A 17,293-nucleotide genomic window follows, 5' to 3' on the forward strand; every position below is an offset into this window, starting at 1 on the left:
CGTGGGGGGAAGATTAGAACGTAAAAATTTACATCCTGTCATCTGAGGACTTCTGAGAAGGTTCTTCCAGGATTGGGAGACTAGACCTGAAAAGGCACGCTGTGTGCCCTGAGGGGAATTTACCTGTGTGCTCTCTCTCCTTCTCTTTCTCTCACATTCTCCTTTCCTCTCCTCGTCTCCTTCCTTCTCTTCCCCTTTCCTTTCTAGCCTGCCAATTTAGAAAGACCTTGAGGGGATTTGATGGTTTGCCGGTCTTGAGAGGCACCCTGCCTGGCTCCGGGGCGGCGCATGGGCCGCGGCCAAGGCTGTGGACCCCTCCTCCTCCCCCACCCCCAAAGCGCTTCTCTTCTCGAAGCTTCTCGCCCCCACCCCACCCCTTCGTTCCCCTCCAGCCCTCCTTTCTCTGAAGAACGTCCGGATGGCGACGCGCTTGGGGGAACGCCGTGCGGAGCCCACTTTGTTTTCTGCGCTGGCAGAGAACAGGAGGATGAGGGGGAAAGGTAGAGGGATCCATTTCCTGCTTTCCATTCTTGGCTTGTAAGGCGTGCGGGAGTTTCCATTGCACCGAGAGCCAGCGCTTTACGTCTGGTGAATCCGGCTGAGAGAAACGCTCCCCCCCACCCCGCCGCGGTTTCCGAGCGCCAGCTTCCCTCTGCGCTGGCACCCCTCGCCGCCCACGGGTGCGTGTTCGCGAAGGCTGGAGGGGGCGCACCCACTGGGGGCCTGAGTGGCAAGAATGTGCTTGGAGCACACTCTTTATCTTTCTACACGTGGAGAGGGCAGATATTTTTCCAACCGTCCCCATCACCTCCCCTCCTCTCTCCTGCTTTGAAAAGGGGATCCCTTCACTACCACCCCCGATCGGCCGGCGCGGTCAAGCGGAGGGAAGCGCGAGTTCGGACTCTTCCCGGAAAGAAGAGGGAAGCTCTTCTTTAACGACCACCCAGCCACCCCCAGCCTTGACACTGCTTGTTGTTAAGGACACCAGAGCCTCGTTGCGACGCGGGCACGCATGACGCCGCGCGGACAGACTAGGTTTCAGGATTCCTTCCCTTGTGCTAACCTCACTTCTTCCACTCGCAATGGCCTCTTCTCTCTCGCGGTTTTTTTTTTTTTTTAACTTGGTCCGGGAGCCGTGGACGAAAATATTCTGGCAAACCGGTCTGCAGCGGGTTTTCCCTGGCACCGCGGGGATTCTCCCTGGGGAATTTAACTCCCTGCAGTCCTGCGCCCAAGGATGTAAAAATAACAGATCCTCAGCAAAGGCTAAAAATATCCGTGTGATGTTCCTCTCCCTTGCCCTGGCTTCCACCCTCCCTCCTTCTCACCATTGTTTATTCCTATATCTAATATAAACATGTACCACTCCCCAGCATAGTCCCTGTCTGCCCGACCCCACTCTCCTGACCTCTGCCTGCCCCTTCCGGTCCCCACTTGCCAAGCTCTCAGTCTAGTGCTCCCGAGATGTCAAGCTCACCCCGAGATTTAATTTTCTTTTCCGTGGGCTTCTTCACCGCGCCCCCCATACTCCCAAGCTCCTATCCCCACCTTCAGACCACCTCACAAAGCCCAGGAGGCCGAGGGCATGCTGGCAGCCAGGGCCAGTATGATTCTTTGGTGCCCTGTCCGCCTCCTGGGCCATCGTGTAAAAGAGCAGATAAATTGGCCTTTGTTTGAGGCTCGCGTTGGGCTAGGCGGATTTCTGCTCTTACTCCCCCGCCCTTTTTCCTGGCGGCCACCTCCTTGTGGAACAGGGGGCGGCCTGGGGAGCCGAGAGAAGCCGCATTCCTGTGGGTGCCAGGCGGCTCCAGTGCTGAGCCACAGGGCCTGAGACACACACACAGAGGAACCCGCAGACCTCGTTGCCCTTGATCTCGCTCCCTCTCTCTCCCTCCGGTTGGGGCACCCACCCGGGAGCCTGTCCACCCACACTCGGATCCACCCAGGTCTCGGCCTCGGGCAGGAGCGTGTTGACCCGCACACCGACACACGCACGCACACCCTCCCGATGACACAGGCACAGGCTAGGCCGGGATCTCCCCGCCCATGCCAATCCTCTCTCTCCCGCCCCTTATCCCACAATCCCAGACGCGCCGGCTGGCCTCCTTTGGCTTCTTTGATCCCACCGGACGCCCCACGGCTCGCGCCGTCCCGGCCGCGCCGTCCTGGGAGTCGCCCATAGCGCGCCAAGGCCAGGCGGTGCTCGGCTCCTCCCAGCGCGCTCTGAAGCTTACTCCGACCTTGACACCACTCGGCCTCCAGAGCTCCCCAGCCCTAAGCGCGAGAGATGCCTCCTGGAACGCTGCCCCTTGCCCCTCTCACGCCCCCCAGCGCCTCCTTTTATTCGAAGAGCGGGACCTTTAGGGCTCCCCAACCGTCACCCCCTCCCCGCCCCGTCCCGCAACCCCTCGGATCGCGCGCCTCCCGCCGGCCGCTGGGATCCCGCCAACCCCGAGCTCTCGAGCCCTCCCCGGAGGCACGCCCTGAGGACAGACGCCCTCCGGCACCTCTGGGAAGCGCGCCACACCGGCGGATCCGCCTGCGGTCACCCCTCTCCTCCGCCCTTAAGCACCCCCTCCCACAGCGGCTGGGCGGACGTTCCCGCCTCCCGGGAGGTTGGGGAGGGGGCGCTGCGGCTCGCGCTCCCAGGTTGCCTGCGAGTGCTGCACACTGTACTTGGTTTTTCCATGGTCCCAGCGAACTCTGGGCCTCGAAAACAGCCCAAATAGTGGTAGCACATATGGGATTGGCTACATATTTTTCTACGCAGCCCCGTCCCCCCACCCCCGCCCCACCCCCGCCGCATCCGCGTTTTCTTTTGCATCTGACAAGCTTTAGGTTCCCCTGTGGTACAGGGCAGAAAGTATACACACAAGCGTATCGACTGCGGAGGGGCGGGGGAAGACTTCCCTTTCAATCATCCAGGGCTGCCGGCTGTAATGTAATAACCTGTTTTATAGGTCGAGCTCTAACCGTAAAGATAGGAACCGAGGGAATTTACATGAATCTCTCTTTAAAAGAGAAGAGAGTCCTGATTTGCAGCCATTGTTTCTGCTCTTTTGTTCGCTGGGACTCCGTATTTACTTCTGATTTATGGGGATCCGAAGGAGTCTCTTTGCCAAAAACGCACGTATTATTGAGTCTGTTCCACATCCTAAACCAAAATTTATATAAAACCGTGAAATACCACACATTACGACCTTTCGCCACAGGAAGGGGAAAAAATGGCTTCATAACATCATTCTACACACACACACACACACACACACACACACACACACACAAGTTTCAGTGAGGATTCTCTGTCAAATCTCCACCATGCACAGTCTAGTGTACTTTTTTTTTAAGAAGTAGGTGGAGGTGAAGGGCGGTAGACAGTACCCAAGCTATGATTTATTTTAAAGCATTTTTTTTTCTTGGAAAGGCGACAAGAAGCCACTGGAAGCTTGTTGTCATTCAAGGACTATTTCTGCCGTTTGTCATTTGCAAGATGGGAGAAGAGGGCGGGGGAAGAGGCAGGATATGGACTCAACTTTCATCTATAAACAGGGGTCACTAAACAGGGGACATTTCATTATTGCCCTTAAATTCACAGGAGCTAGTAAGCCTGCTTGCCACCCTGCAGGGTGGCCCTGGCTGGGCAGCTCCAGGGTCTGTGAGGTGGTGGGAGGAGGGAGAATCCTCACACACTGTCCTACAGGCTGAAAAAGATGCCCAGGAAATTCTCTGTGCTCATGGTGGGAAAATTGAACTCCTGGGAATCTGTGGACTTTAGGTGTCCCCGACCAGGACATCCCCACCAGGAACCAGAACTGGACTCCAGAAGTTTCATCCTGGCCGGGGTTCATCTTCCTCATCCTCAGGAGGTAGCAGCTGGAACCCAAGGTTTGCTTTCACTCTGGAACCAGCACAGCGCCCCAGCCTCTCTCCAGACTCACTTGCTGTAATTCTCCAACTCCCTCTCTCCTCAGTCCCTCCATAGTTTAAGGAGACTGACCTTGCTCTTTTACAACCATATCTGGGGCAGGGACAGTTCTTTAACAAAAATACCAGACTTTCTGGAATACAGAAAGAAGTACATCAGTGACTTGTAGCAAAAGAATCAGCTGGACTGGTTTACATGAGAACGGGAGTGTTAATTAATAAAAGTTAGTGATAGCATTAAAGGCAACAGCCGGCGAAGCCGAGTGGAGGAGACAGCTTCCCAGCCGGTTTTATTTAATTAGTAGCAATTAATACATTTTCTGCTAATATCCTTTAGAACTCTCAGTGACTTGTTCCCAGTGAAAGAGAATGGAGATGAAGCTTAGGAACACTTACAAACACTCAGGGCGTTTTGCTCTGATGACAAGAGAGATTGCAAATTCATTTTTTAAAATGTTCATAAACAAATGACAGGCACATTCTGAGGCTGCCTTGGTGGAGACAGTGAAATTGACAAATGGTCTTTGCTTGGGGGAGGGGCACTTTTTTGTTTGTTTTTAAGTGAAGATAATGCCTTAGGAGAGAGAAAGGGGAGGGGGGGGGGAAAGACAAGTTAAAAAAAAAAAGAAAGAAAAAGAAAAATTATTTCAGACTCCAGGCAGCAGCAGATGTAGAAGCCCTTGCAAACACATCAGCCTTACACATATTGCAGATTTGGACACGTAATGCTTCAGACCACTGATCTGCTATTTTCTTAATTCCCGCTCTTCTTTTTCCATATGAATCAGTCTTTTGTCCTTCAGGGTTTGATTTGATCGCTACTGTTCACATTTCACTTTTGTATTTTCCTCTTCCTATACCATTACTCATTGAGTGCCCTGTGAAATTACAATCGTACATTTTCAACTCAGCAACCCATTTGCCGTGCAAAAATAGGGTCTAAATAATGGCTGAATTAGCCCTACTGGACAGTTTCAGATGTAACACTCTGTAATAATTATATTGCAGGCTGGATTAGGATGCTATTATCATAATCTGGACGTTTACAATTATCTGTAATTTGCAAAGATGCGCCAGGTCTTGATTACAGCAGTTTTTTTTTTTTTTGTATCACGCTAACCATCACTAAACAGTGACAGTAATAACAGCTAATTTTGCTGGCAATATAAGAGGTGCTGGGGTGTGCAAACAATTTCACACCTGGATGTGCTCACTCAACCAAGAATATAGAGAAAGAGCTTCTGCCCTGAGACTCAGAAAAATATTCTCCTCTGCTTCTGTTCAGTATAGATTTCTAGACCCTGATCACTGCTTAAGAGATATTCACTGGGGGTAAGTTTTTATTTCTTGCGTACTTCAAGACACAGTTCGTATTTCTCTTCTCACACTTTCCAAGCTATATGTGGTGCTGCTGTGATTTATTATGGACTGCAACTTTGCTTTAGAGATGTTTTTGAATTCTGACCTTTTATCGCCCTTAACAGTAGAAGGGTGGTCATTCTGGTGAGTAAAAGGATTTGGGTGAGAATGGGATCCTTAAGAGCTCGATTGTCTTTCTTGCTTTCTGTGCTGTTGATATTTGGTGCAGCTTGTGACTAGAGACTGGGAAATGGACCGGGTTTCTGTAAGGTATGGAGGGAGTCTTCTGGAGAGTCCAATCTAAAATATATTTGAAAAGTTGTTAAAGCTAGTCCTAGACGAATCCATTGAGGTCTTTACATGTGGCGATGACTTTAAGTTTGGGGGCGTTGAGAGAGCAAACGGAGTTCGCGACAAGTGCTCCTTTAGCATCACGGGTATGCGGACATCGGCAACGGCAGGTGTAGTCTGAATCTCTCGACTTTATAGCCCCTTTGACGCCTTCCTCCATTTGGGAGAAAGTTTCCGGAATAACTGGCCTCTGAAACCCTTTAGGGCTGCTTTGCGGTGCCTTTGCCTCAAGCTGGGGGTGGGGGGCGGGGGAAGGGGTGGGATGCCGATTGTAGAGCTGTTGCCCACGAGGCCCAAACGCCGCGACCTTGGGGTTGGAGGGGCACGATTGGCTGAGACGCAGAGCCGAGCTGCGGAGCCAGGGAACCAGTTTGATTTAGGAATGCACCCGAGGAAGACCCTCGCAAGAAGCGGTGCAGTTCTATCTATAGATGACGCTGTTTCCTGACCCAGTAGATGCTGGAAGCAGCTAGAGATGTTAAGTGCAGGAGCCTGAGAAATCTTTGGTTCCCTCACCCCAATGCAGAAAGGCCTTTCTCCAGCGGGAACCTTTGGACGAAATTGTGTCAAAAGATAATGAGATGCTTATTGGCGCCGAGAAGAAATTTTCCCCTTCACCCTCACCGCCCATGCAGCTACTGTTCTTTTTTTTACTTGGAAAATATGGTCAGAACGAGGCTCTAGAACTCGAACTCCGGGGAAGTTCGAACGTGGGGAGGCGTAGTAGGCACCGAGACTGGGCGCTGCCTTCGCCTATGCCCCTCCTACCAACCCTTCTCTGGGGAATCACTTTACTATGGGGTCAATACATTCTAAAGAGAGAAAATGTTAACCCTTGAGGTTCAGAGGACCCAGAGGAAGCCCGATTCCAAAGCCAGTTCTGGGGAGGACCCCTTGGTAGAACTTCCTGTTTAATTAAACTCATATTAAGAGGTAGAAAGAACGAGACAGGAGCAACAGGATAACACCTCCAATGCGTTAAAATGCATTTTCTGGGTTTCAGAATTCCATGCACTCACAGTGGTTTGGCATGTGTCTGGTGAATTTTTTTTTTCAAGAAAAATTAGTGTTGGTTTCGATGTATGGTAGCTTTCTCTCTAACGTAATTTGAATAATTCAGCAAAGCCCCACTACCAGCTGTACTTCTGCAGCCTCTTCCATTCTTTTCAGCATTATAATTTTGGTTAATTTTCAATTTTAGGTCCTACGTCTCTGCAATTTGTGTATGAATAACAGAATAATTTCCCTCTTTTGTTTCGCCTTTCCTGTTCCTGAATCTAAATAAAGATGGCTTTTTAGTATTAAAAGTGGAAGAAAATTACAGGTAATTATCTTTGACGGTAAAAACGCTGTAATCAGCGGGCTACATGAAAAATTACTCTAATTATGGCTGCATTTAAGAGAATGGAAAAAAACCTTCTTGTGGATAAAAACCTTAAATTGTCCCCAATGTCTGCTTCAAATTGGATGGCACTGCAGCTGGAGGCTTTGTTCAGAATTGATCCTGGGGAGCTACGAACCCAAAGTTTCACAGTAGGAAGGGGGAAAAAAGAAAAGAAAACATTTTTCCTAATGTAACAATACGAATGCTAGAAAATGACAAGACTGATCGGTTTTAAACCATTCTGAAGACTGACTGAGCGTGGAAGTTGCTCAACAAAAAAAGGAACGGGTATATTGGTAAGTAGTCTTTGCTTTGTGTCTAATTATAGTGACTGTCCTTTTGCACGACTGTATGTCGCTGTCATTATATGGAGCACTCTGAGTATCTCTATTGACTTCTGATAAATAGCTCAGTGGTTTCAAGGTTCATAATTTGAAGGATGCCCAGGTCTGTAGCCATTAATTCTCGCAGTATGGGGCTTCCTGCTTGTGTAACGAAAGGACTTTTCATTTTCATTATTTCTGTGCTTTCCACAAGATCGGAAGGATGTATTTCTTCCAGGATCGTGTATTTTCCTATGTAGCTAGCTTGCAAAGTGTTGTAAACATGAAGTAGTCATAACTGTGCATTTACTTTCTGTTTTCTTCTTTTATTCTTTCCTCTCTTTTTGTTAAAAAAAGCTGCTTCCAAACAAAGACAAATACAGCTGTATTATTTTGGCTGAGGAAAGGGAAAGGAGAATACTCAGTGTCAGCACTAGAAACTATTGGATGTCTAGAGGTTAACCTGGGGTTAGATCATTCTAATGATTTTTTAAAATAGATAAATGTGTAGAAATTACAGTAAAACTATAATATATAAAGGAAGCTGAGAAAACACCCATGGTTAATGTTAAAGTACTTAAGACAAAGGCCAGTGCTGCAAACTGCTATCTTTGCAGGCATTTGATGTTTATATATAGGGTTTCCCATATTAGGAAACAGGAATTCTTTTAAGAGTGATAGAAAATATACTGGGAGGGAGGGAGGAGGGGGTGGTGAGATAGAGACACACAGAGAGAAATATACAGGACACTCCCAGCGTTTTGTGGCTTTTACTCCATATATGAAAGAAGACAAAAACATACAAAGTATATGTACAACTAAAATTCAACAATATATACAGAAATGTTTCTTGATATAAATGTCCCTATTAGCTTAGTGAATGCCACCAGTTCACCTAGGAAAGATGTCAAAGCAACAGAATATGGTGATTTGGGTTGTTTCCTCTGTCTTTCCTGATTCCAGTTCAGGGTTTGGGGGTAGGGGTGGGGGAAAAGTGGTTTTGTTTTGCTTTGTTTAAATCATCATTCTTGCTCATTGCATTTTGATAAAACATGCAGCGTTCCCTCTGTGGCAACGTTCTAATCTTACAGCTGATTTTTCCTTAGAGTAGGGCTGTTATGTGAGGTTTTCTTTTTTCTTTCCTTCCTTCCTTCCTTCCTTCCTCCCTCCCTCTTTCCTTCTCTCTTTCTTTTTTCTTTCTCTCTTTTTTTCTTTCTTTCGTTCGTTCTTTCTTTCGTCAGTCTGGGATTGTAAATAAAAATGCAGGAGTCCGAAATGCTTCTCTTTCATCATGTAATGTCTTAAGCTCATTAAACAAGTAAAAACGCTGCCATGTTTGCGCAGATTCTTCTGGTGGGGGAAAATGTCTGTTAAAAAAAGTCCTTTTGATGGATACTCCCAAAGAGAAAAAGAGGCTCAGCGCCTGGATCCCAAGGGGTATGGGAAAATATCCTTACAGTGAGAGGTTTCAGGAGTGCTGGCACAGAAACCAGTCCCCCCCATCCTCTCTGTACCTCTATCTCTCCTTCTCTCTCTCTAAGATGCAAAATCAATTACTGAGGCTGCTCAAGGGAAAAGGCAGATGAAGAAAGGAAATGAAAAAAAAAAAAAGGTGGGAAGGAAGGAGGGAGGCAAAAAAAGGAAGAGAGAGAGAGAGAGAGAGAGAGAGGCTGAGGAGAAGGGAGAGGAGAGAGAGAGGGAGCAAGCACCCAGACGGTCTGGCCACACATAAGAGTCCTCCCAAGCCTGCTCCTTGGCTCGGTTTGGCAGATGCAAGCAGGTCCCGGATCCTCCTTGCCTTGTTCAGACGTTTCCCTAGGGTATCGATTTCCCTCGGATAACTCACATCATCTGTGGTCTCTGCATCGTGTCCTGGTGTGGAGAGGAGTACCAATGCGAATAGCCGGGCATGTAGCTGTTGGGGGGCATACTGACGCCCTTGGCCGAGGCAGAAACGTCCCACACCGGAGGCAGCGCCGGCGAGCGCGGCGACAGGGCCGCTGAGCCTGGGAGAGGGTCGCTCTCATGCGGGTTACTGCCCTGCTTCAGCAGTTTCTTAAACTTAGAGCGTTTGTTCTGAAACCATATCTTCACCTGGAACGAAACGCAGCAGCCATCATTAGGCCCGAAAAACATCGAACCAGTGCCTATAGCTGGGAGAAAAAAAAAAAACAAACCCGCGAACGCCAAGCCCTCAAGACCCCGCCTTCCTCCACCTCTTTCTAGCCGCTCCCCTCTCCCCAACCCCACCCCACCCCCACCATTTACTTGGTATCTTGTCCGGATACCTAAAGTCATTGTAACTCTTCAGTTAGATGCAAGCCTAGGTTTGAAACAACAGCATAAATAAGAATAAAACAAGAATAAAGGCGAATGAAATAGCTGGGTTCAAAGTCTAAAGGAGTAGCTTTAAACGGAAAGCCAACTGAATGCACTTCCTCAAATAGCCTGGCATCTCTGCGTGTACTGTGAGCAAATGACTAAGAACAGATGAAAGCCTGTGCATTTATAACCAGATGTCTTGACTATATCTATGCATATACTGCATAGGCCACAGACTGTACATGGAGCATCTTCCTTCTGACATAATCCTGCAGGGATTAGGGACTGTGCCTCACTCGTTCCCTACTTTGTATGTTGCTCAATCAAACTGTGGTCATGATTGTCAGTGCAGTCACTAAAAGTCAAAGGGCTCCGGAAAGTTTAATGCGAACCAGGAATCTAAGACGGGAGCATATCTAAGCTAACATCCCAGATCTACTGTATTTGAAAAAGGACATCCTATGGTACAGCTTCCTTTACCTTTAAAATTACTTAGCCCTAGGAGTCTGCTTTTCCAAGAGGAATACAAGTTACTGAGTAGCAGGAATCCCTTTAGACATGGCTCCAGTGGCAACATGGCAAGAGAAAGCAGGCTGAATTGAAAAGAAGAGCTTGAGGAGCATCTGTTCTAAGGCACCACAGAATCACTCCCCAGCAAGAGTCTCATAAAACCTGAAGTCCCCTTGCTGAAGATCACCCATTTCAGATGAGGCCTACCACCCCATGCAGCTAAGTTAATCGACAAGGACAAAAACCACAGGTGATTGCAGCCCGGCTTTATGACCAGGGTCCTAATACACCTGCCTAAACCTCTTCCTGTGAAGTCTGAAGTGCCCCATATGTCTTTCAAATTAGTAGGACAGGAGAACTTCAGCAACTGTACTTAACTGAGGCTTCACCTGCTGTAATTTGGGCACGTTTCTCTTTGATCTCCAGCTCTGCCATTGCTCCCAAGTTCTGTGATCCAGGGAGGTACCTTAGCCTGCATCAACCAGTCAACCAGGACGATTTAACCACTGAGTTTATGGCAATTTTCAGAAAAACTCACCTCACGCATCCTAGGATGAAGAGTTTGCGCCTTGGTCCCCTTACTGAATCCTATTGGAACCTATGCCTGTCTGGCTAACACACCCCCCTTTCACTTCGTAATTCTTTCAATGCCAATGAGTTGAAATCCTTATTAAGTCCCCGGGCCCACAAAAAGATCCTTAAGAAACATGGGTCTTATTCTGTCTCCTGACCTGAACATCTTTTTCTCTTTCTCCTGTTTGTTCTCTTTTGTGTTGTTCTACTCTGGAACAGAACTCGATTAAACTATCAGTTTGGTCGCCAAAGGACACTAGGCTGGGGTGGGGTCGTCGAGGGTTGGGAGGATGTGCAAATCCAATCCAGTATTCAACACCAGGTCATTTATTCCAAACTGTGTTGTCCCGGGAAAATGCGTAACTGGAGCAAAGGCATTTGTCATTAAGCTCCTTCCATCCTTGGTTGACTAGGCCAAGAGTTCCTCCTGATGTGCTCCCTGCCCAATCTGAAAGTGGGGTCAGCATTTCAGGAATACTCGGGCTTCTCGGGAATTACCTGTGTTTGTGTCAGTCCTAAGGAAGCTGCCAGTTCAGCTCTCTCGGGAAGGGCCAGGTACTGAGTCTGCTGAAAGCGATGGTTTAAAGCCTGGAGCTGCAGGCTGGAATAAATGGTCCGAGGTTTTCGAATCTTTTTCCCTTTTCCATTGAACCTGATTTCCCCGTTTTCAATCACTGTGGTTTTTTGTTGATCTGCAAACAAAGGATACAGAGGAGCGGTCACCCGTGAGGCTACTGCTGCAGTCTCCCTGAGCTTGGCCTGGCCTGCGCCGAGTCTTCCCAAAGCCAATAAGGGTTTCCTCGAAGCGTCCCCACGCCACCCTGACCTCTCTGGGTTCACAGTGCCCGGGTGCTCCCAGCGGCTGCAAAAGCCTCTTTCAGACCCTGACTCTGTCTCTCATAATGCGCGGTGGCCGTACAGAGGGAGCGCCCTGGGCCCCGGGGCAAACAGCCTAGCTCTGCCGCAGCGGAGGCGGCGCCAGCCGCTCTCTGGGGCGCGCGGCGCCGCTGGGCGACTGCTCTCTCCGCGGAGCGGGGCCCCTCGGCCTGGCTTTACAGTGCCCTAAGGTGTGCTTGAGCCACCCTAGTGATTTTGCGGCCAGCTGGCTTGATGTCACTAGCTCCAAGCCCGGTGCATCAAGATCCCTCGGTGTGTTCAAAAATGATTCTGCTGAGAGGGACCAAAACCCCAAACAAAACACAACGAGCCGCTCAGACCAGCACCCGAGCAGGCTGAGCCTCACGCGGCAACTTTGTCCCCCAAGGGTGCTGAGCCCTGGGCTTCACCTCCACGAACAAAGGAGCAGCCAACAGTGTATCGAAAACCCAAGGGAGGGGGCCCAGTTAGGGGTGGGTGTGGGAGACACCTCAAAGCCTGCGGGAAAGAGCCCAGTTGTCACCAGCTTAACCAGAGCCGGAGGCCACGCCAGCTTCTCCCCGGGTCACCGAAGCGCACTGGGCGCCTCACGCAAAGTAGGCCACTGGCCGCCCAGATTAGGCTGGGGAGCAAAACACGCTCCCCAGTTCCGGGCCAGAAATGTCCCCAGTCCTGCCAAACGCGGTTCACAACCCGGAGGGGAGGAGAGAGGCAAAGGGCGCACGGACCCAGCGGGCTGGAGAGCGCAGTGCGGACCAACAGGTCGAGCGAACCCCGCGCCGAGCCGGAGGCGCGGCCCGAGCGGCGCGCCAGAGACGAGGGAGCGAGACGGGTCCAGCCTCGAGGAAGCCGAGGGTCCGCGGCTGCGGGAAGGGGCCCGGCCGGGCGAGGCCGGCAGGCCGGCGCCAGGAGAGCGGGCGCGCACGAGGCCTGGCCGGGGGCGCGCCGGGCCGCCTGGGGGAGGGGGCCGGCGGAGGCCCCGGCGTTGAGGAAGTAAACGGGGCGGGCGGGGTAGGGGGCAGCCGGGAGGCGGGAGAAGCGAGCTGCCCCAGCGGCCTCTCACCTGTGTCGTCCCCTCGCGTCTGGGCGGCCGCGCTGCTGTTGTGGTAGGACTGGAGGTAAGGGCTGTGCTGCGAGTGGCTCATGTAGGGGTAGGCGGCGAGCGAGCGGTGGTTGTAGGAGTTGCCGCCGCCCGATGCGTAGGGCGAGCCGTGGTGGTGGTGCTGGTGGTGGTGGTGGTGGTGCGAGCCGGCCGCCGCCGCCGCCGCCGCCGCCGCCGAGTGCAGGCAGTGCAGAGGGTAGTGCGCGCCTGCCATGGCCGGGGAGCTCTGCTGCGAGTGCGGCTGCGGCGGCGGCGGCGGCGGCGGCGGCGGCGGCTGCTGCTGTTGCTGCTGCTGCTGCTGCTGCTGCTGCTGTTGCTGCTGCTGTTGTTGCCCGAACTCCATGAAGGCGGATTTGGACGAGTCCTGGCCTTCCAAGCCGTCAGCCATCGTAGTCATGGTCATCATCAAAACTTTGGGGGCTGGAGAAAGCCTTCTCCCGGGTTTCCTCCACCCTCCCCCACTTGGCTCGCGCCGCTCTCCCCTCTGCAGCCACCTTAGCTCTTGGGATCCTTGCAAAATAAAAATAAAAATAAAATAATAATAATGATAATAAAAATTTAAAAAAGAGAGAGAGGGGGCGGAGGTGGTTCTTCCTCTCCTTCGCTCTTCTCTAATATATATATATATTTAATATAAAGAGATATAGTGAGCGGGGCCTTGTTAACTCAAAGGGAGGAGGAAGGGGGAGGGATGGGAGAGGAGAGGGGGGAGGGGGGAATCTGCTCTCCCCCCCTTCTTTTCCCCCCTTGGATTTTTTGGGGGCTGGTGCAGTTTAAGGCAGAGATTTTAAGGTGGATTCTGCGAAAGTTGCGCGTCTGCTTTCAGACTTGATGCAGACGCCACGAGTCGAACGGTTTGTCTCCAAAGGGCAGCGCCTCCCCATTGGTCAGTCGCCCCCTGACGTCACCGGCGCACGGCTTCCACTGGTGTGTGCGCGGCTCGCCGAGTTCTTCGCCTACCTTCGGCAACTCCAATCCCAGCCCCGAGCTGCAGCCGGGGGCCGCTCAGCTCCGCGCACAGGGCCTCCGGGGAGGGAGGTGCCTCCGCCCGGCCTGTCGCCGACGCCTCCCGCCGCAGATCGAGCCCCCAAACCCGGAGCCTCAGTTCCCTATACCGCAGCCCTGGAACAGCCTGGCAGAGGGCTGCTCTCTCTCAGTCCCCTTGCACCCTAGCAGGCTGCCTGTGCTCAGAAGCAGTGTCCTCCGCATTTAAAGCAGGGCCCCCTCCCTTGACCTCCTCCCCCCGCCCCCAGTCCCACTGCAGTCCCGTGGGAGCCCCCTGTCACCGTGGATTTTTCTAGACGTACTTTATTGAAACCACAGAGGGAAGAAGAGCCCCCCACACCTGGGCCCCACCCCATAGGGGGGGTAGTAAAGAAAAAGAAAAATCAGACCCTATTCTGGCGAGGTTCCTGCCGTTTCAGGTCGTTATTTCTTATATAGTGAACAAAAAAAGGGGGGGGAGAAATCTTTTTTTCCCCAGAACGCGCAGCTTGTTCTAAAAGCAAATCGTTGGAGGACTGACAGTAATGCATTTTTTCCTATTGAAAACAGAAGCTACTGTAATGCTTTCAAATATATGCAAATGATACATGCGGTTAGTGGTCTGGCAAATCTTGATTACAATATAAACTACCCAAGTAAAAGTGCCTTCGTCCTAAATTTGTCTCTCGATTACAATTCCAATTGATTTTATTTTATTGTCAACATTGTTAATGATAAAAATAGAGTCGTTTTACAGTTATTTTTACTTTCTGGAAGGAGGCAATTAGAGTTCTAATCAGGAATACACAAAAATCTCCCATGATTAACTGCAGTACTTTGTTCAAATTGCTGCTATAAAATTCAGAACAATTTGCCTGTAATGATTATGGACTGGGTTTATTTTGGGAGGTGGAATAAAAGTGGATATAGCATAAATTATCCTCTAATTATACACCAGTGTCGCCTCAATTATCCTCTTATCAAAATGGTTGTCTAACTGCCGCATTTAGTTTCAATTCTCTCCTTTTTTTTCTATAAAAAGAACTTCATACCTTGTTATTATTAATCCATTTATTATTTGCAAGGGGATTTATATCCGCACATCCAGGTGGTAGAACCACTTCTCTTTCAAAGATGGACTGGGGAAAGACATTAAGTTCGGAGCCGCCCAGGGCTGCGGATCTAGCCTTTCTCCCTCTAGTCTCCAGACCCACTCAGGTCGAGGCAGCCGAGCAGAGACAGAGGAGCCCCAGCGTGCCGCTCAGGCCCAGCCACCAGGTAGGAGAGCTGGACTGGGGACCTGGCGCCGAGGAGGGCTGGCCGGGCCGCGCCCGGGTCCCCGACCTGGGACTGCGGGGATGCTCCGGGAGTCGGCACTGCCAATGGACCAGGACTGGGGGGCAAGGTATGCAGACCCCCATGGGCTCGGCGCCAGCTTTCAGTCTGCGAATAGATCCAAGCCGCGAGCCTTTGGCCACACCGAGAAATGTACAATCTAACAACTCCGGGCCAAAGTGTCTAGAGGTTGCGGGGACGAGTGTGGGTCTCCTCTGGGAAAACTACGGGGGCCTTCTTTGCACCCTATTTGCTTGGACTCCATAGGATGTGTGACCCAAGGAAGCCGAGAAGTGGAGAATTTAGTGGTGCCGCTTGCCCCCGTAACTTCAGAAAAGGTGACTGCGGATAGGCAGCTCGGACTCTATTTACAAGTTACGCGGAGCGATAGCAGCTTATGCTAATTGATTTTCCCAGCTCCCAGCCCCGGGTCTCAAAGCGTGGCTAGACTAGTTTGCCTTTTTCTTTTTCTTTCTTTCCTTCCTTCCTTCCTCCATTTTATCAGATGACCTGAAACTCGCTGCCCGTGGGTTTTCTCCAGGGTTCCCCGGGCAGCAGCGTTTACTCTCCTCTCCCCCTCCCTTTCCTAGCCTGCCGCGCTTAACTTTTTGAGCCTCGGGAGCCGGTTCAGTAACTCTGAATTCATTTTTAAGTGGTGTGCCTTGTTCCTCTCCTTTTAACAAGAGGTGCACTTTAACACGCGAACCAGTAACCCGATCCATGCGTTTACAAATCGGCAGTGAATTAAAACAACAACAAAAAAGGCTTCAAGGAAAATGAAAGGTGGGCTGGGTAAGGGGGAGATGTGTGTAGGGTGTGTATCTGGGGGTGGGGTGGGGGTGGAGAAGGGAGAGTCAGGAAAAGAGAAGGTTCCCCCCTCCGCTGGCGTGCTCTCGGTGCACCCGGGCTGCGCGCCGAGTTTGTTTGTAATGTCCTCAGAGCCAGCAGGTAGACGTGGCAGTTTTATTGCTTTATCCCCTGCAGCTTGCTGTTAACACGGTGAAGGCCCCCCTCGCCCCCGCCTCCGTACATGTGTGTTTCTTTCTGCTCGCAGGTGCACTGCTTTCCTCGTCGACTTCCCCGACTCTGGCCTCACCCCGAGCGGGGCGAGTTGTGGCCGGGCCCGGGAAGGTCCCTGCACTGAGCACCAGATCCAGGGCGTAGCAGCCTCTCTTTGCAAAATTGTTTTTTTTTTTTTTCTTTTTCTTTTTTTCTTGTTTGCTTAATACCCAAGGAAGCCCGGAGGGCGGGAATCGTCCGAGTAGTAGTTACAGGGCTCTCATCCCTCCCCCATTAGATAGAGGATAAAATCCCAGGACTGTGTTCCAGGGGAGCAAGCATGCAGCTGCACCGAGGCAGCAGTTTTTGCGTAAGGTAAAGACCTGCTGAGCGACCCAGAATGGGCTCAGACAGCCAGGGGTTGGGGAGTGGAGCGAACGAGGGCGAGGGGTTCTTCCCAGCTTGATAGAGGTCTCTGTGCGCGCTTGCAGGGTAGAATCCAAACTGCAGGCTTGAGCGTCCAGCTTTCCAGCTAGTCCTGGGAATAGCTAGCGAGAGAGCTAGTGTGGTCCCACACAGTGCGCCAAGGTGGCCCGCGGCGAGTGGCTGCCACGTGTGGCCTCTGCCACCAACCTCGGTGCGAGGAGTTCGGCGCTCAGTGGCTGCTTGAGGCAGGGGGCCCGCTGCCCTCGGCCTCTTCTCTCCAAATGAACCGGCATCTGGGCTGCCAAGTCCTTCGCCCAGTGTCATGGGCGGCGGTAATGAGCTAAGGCAAGTCGCCCCTGGTTTGTTCTCGTCCAGCCGGCACCTCCAGCCCATCATTGAGAGTCAAGAACTCCCGGATTCTTCAGGGCTTCGAAGCGAAGGCTCACACTGCCGGGGCTCCAGGCCCCTGCGCCCTGCTGGTCGCCAGCCGCCAGCCCGGTCCTGGCTCCAACCTCTTTGTCTTGCTGGCTGGGGAACCCGAGCCAGCCCTGGGGGTTGGAGGAGGAGGGCAGGTGAGGCCTAAGAAGTTTTTATCATTCAAAACAGAAGTAAAGCCGGCAATCTGGAGACCTAAGTCTCTTTTAGGGCCTATAGTAGGTGAGGGTCATATTCACTAAAAAGTTTTAAGAGGCAGGGTTTGAGGCCTAAACTGCCTTTTGCTTTTTAAGACGTTGAGGTGTTGGGGCTTGTATTCCGGCCGTCAGTGTTATTTAGAGAGAAATACCAACTGATTGCCAACGCTAGACCCTGTGCGTGGGTCAGCGC

The 17,293-nt window shown here is 51.4% G+C and overlaps 1 protein-coding gene across 1 annotated transcript; it reads right to left on the reverse strand.

The window, feature by feature from the left end:
* Positions 1 to 8,110: 8,110 nt before the first annotated feature.
* Positions 8,111 to 13,510, reverse strand: DLX6 (distal-less homeobox 6). The gene is made up of 3 exons (XM_079931675.1): positions 12,686 to 13,510; positions 11,245 to 11,438; positions 8,111 to 9,435 (listed from the first exon to the last, which is right to left on the reverse strand). The coding sequence occupies exons 1-3, from the start codon at positions 13,128 to 13,130 to the stop codon at positions 9,184 to 9,186; spliced, it is 891 nt and encodes a 296-aa protein (XP_079787801.1). The 5' UTR covers positions 13,131 to 13,510; the 3' UTR covers positions 8,111 to 9,183.
* Between the last annotated feature and the right edge of the window lie 3,783 nt (positions 13,511 to 17,293).

This window comes from Stenella coeruleoalba (assembly GCF_951394435.1).
Source record: "Stenella coeruleoalba genome assembly, chromosome: 9".
Lineage (NCBI taxonomy): Eukaryota > Metazoa > Chordata > Mammalia > Artiodactyla > Delphinidae > Stenella > Stenella coeruleoalba.

Excerpts from the sequence above, each read along its gene's own strand:
- DLX6 (XM_079931675.1), bottom strand. The coding sequence starts at position 13,130 with ATGATGACCATGACTACGATGGCTGACGGCTTGGAAGGCCAGGACTCG. Across the intron at positions 11,439-12,685 it reads GACGCGAGGGGACGACACAG|ATCAACAAAAAACCACAGTG; the intron begins GTGAGAGGCCGC and ends CTTTGTTTGCAG. Across the intron at positions 9,436-11,244 it reads TAGGACTGACACAAACACAG|GTGAAGATATGGTTTCAGAA; the intron begins GTAATTCCCGAG and ends GTTTCGTTCCAG.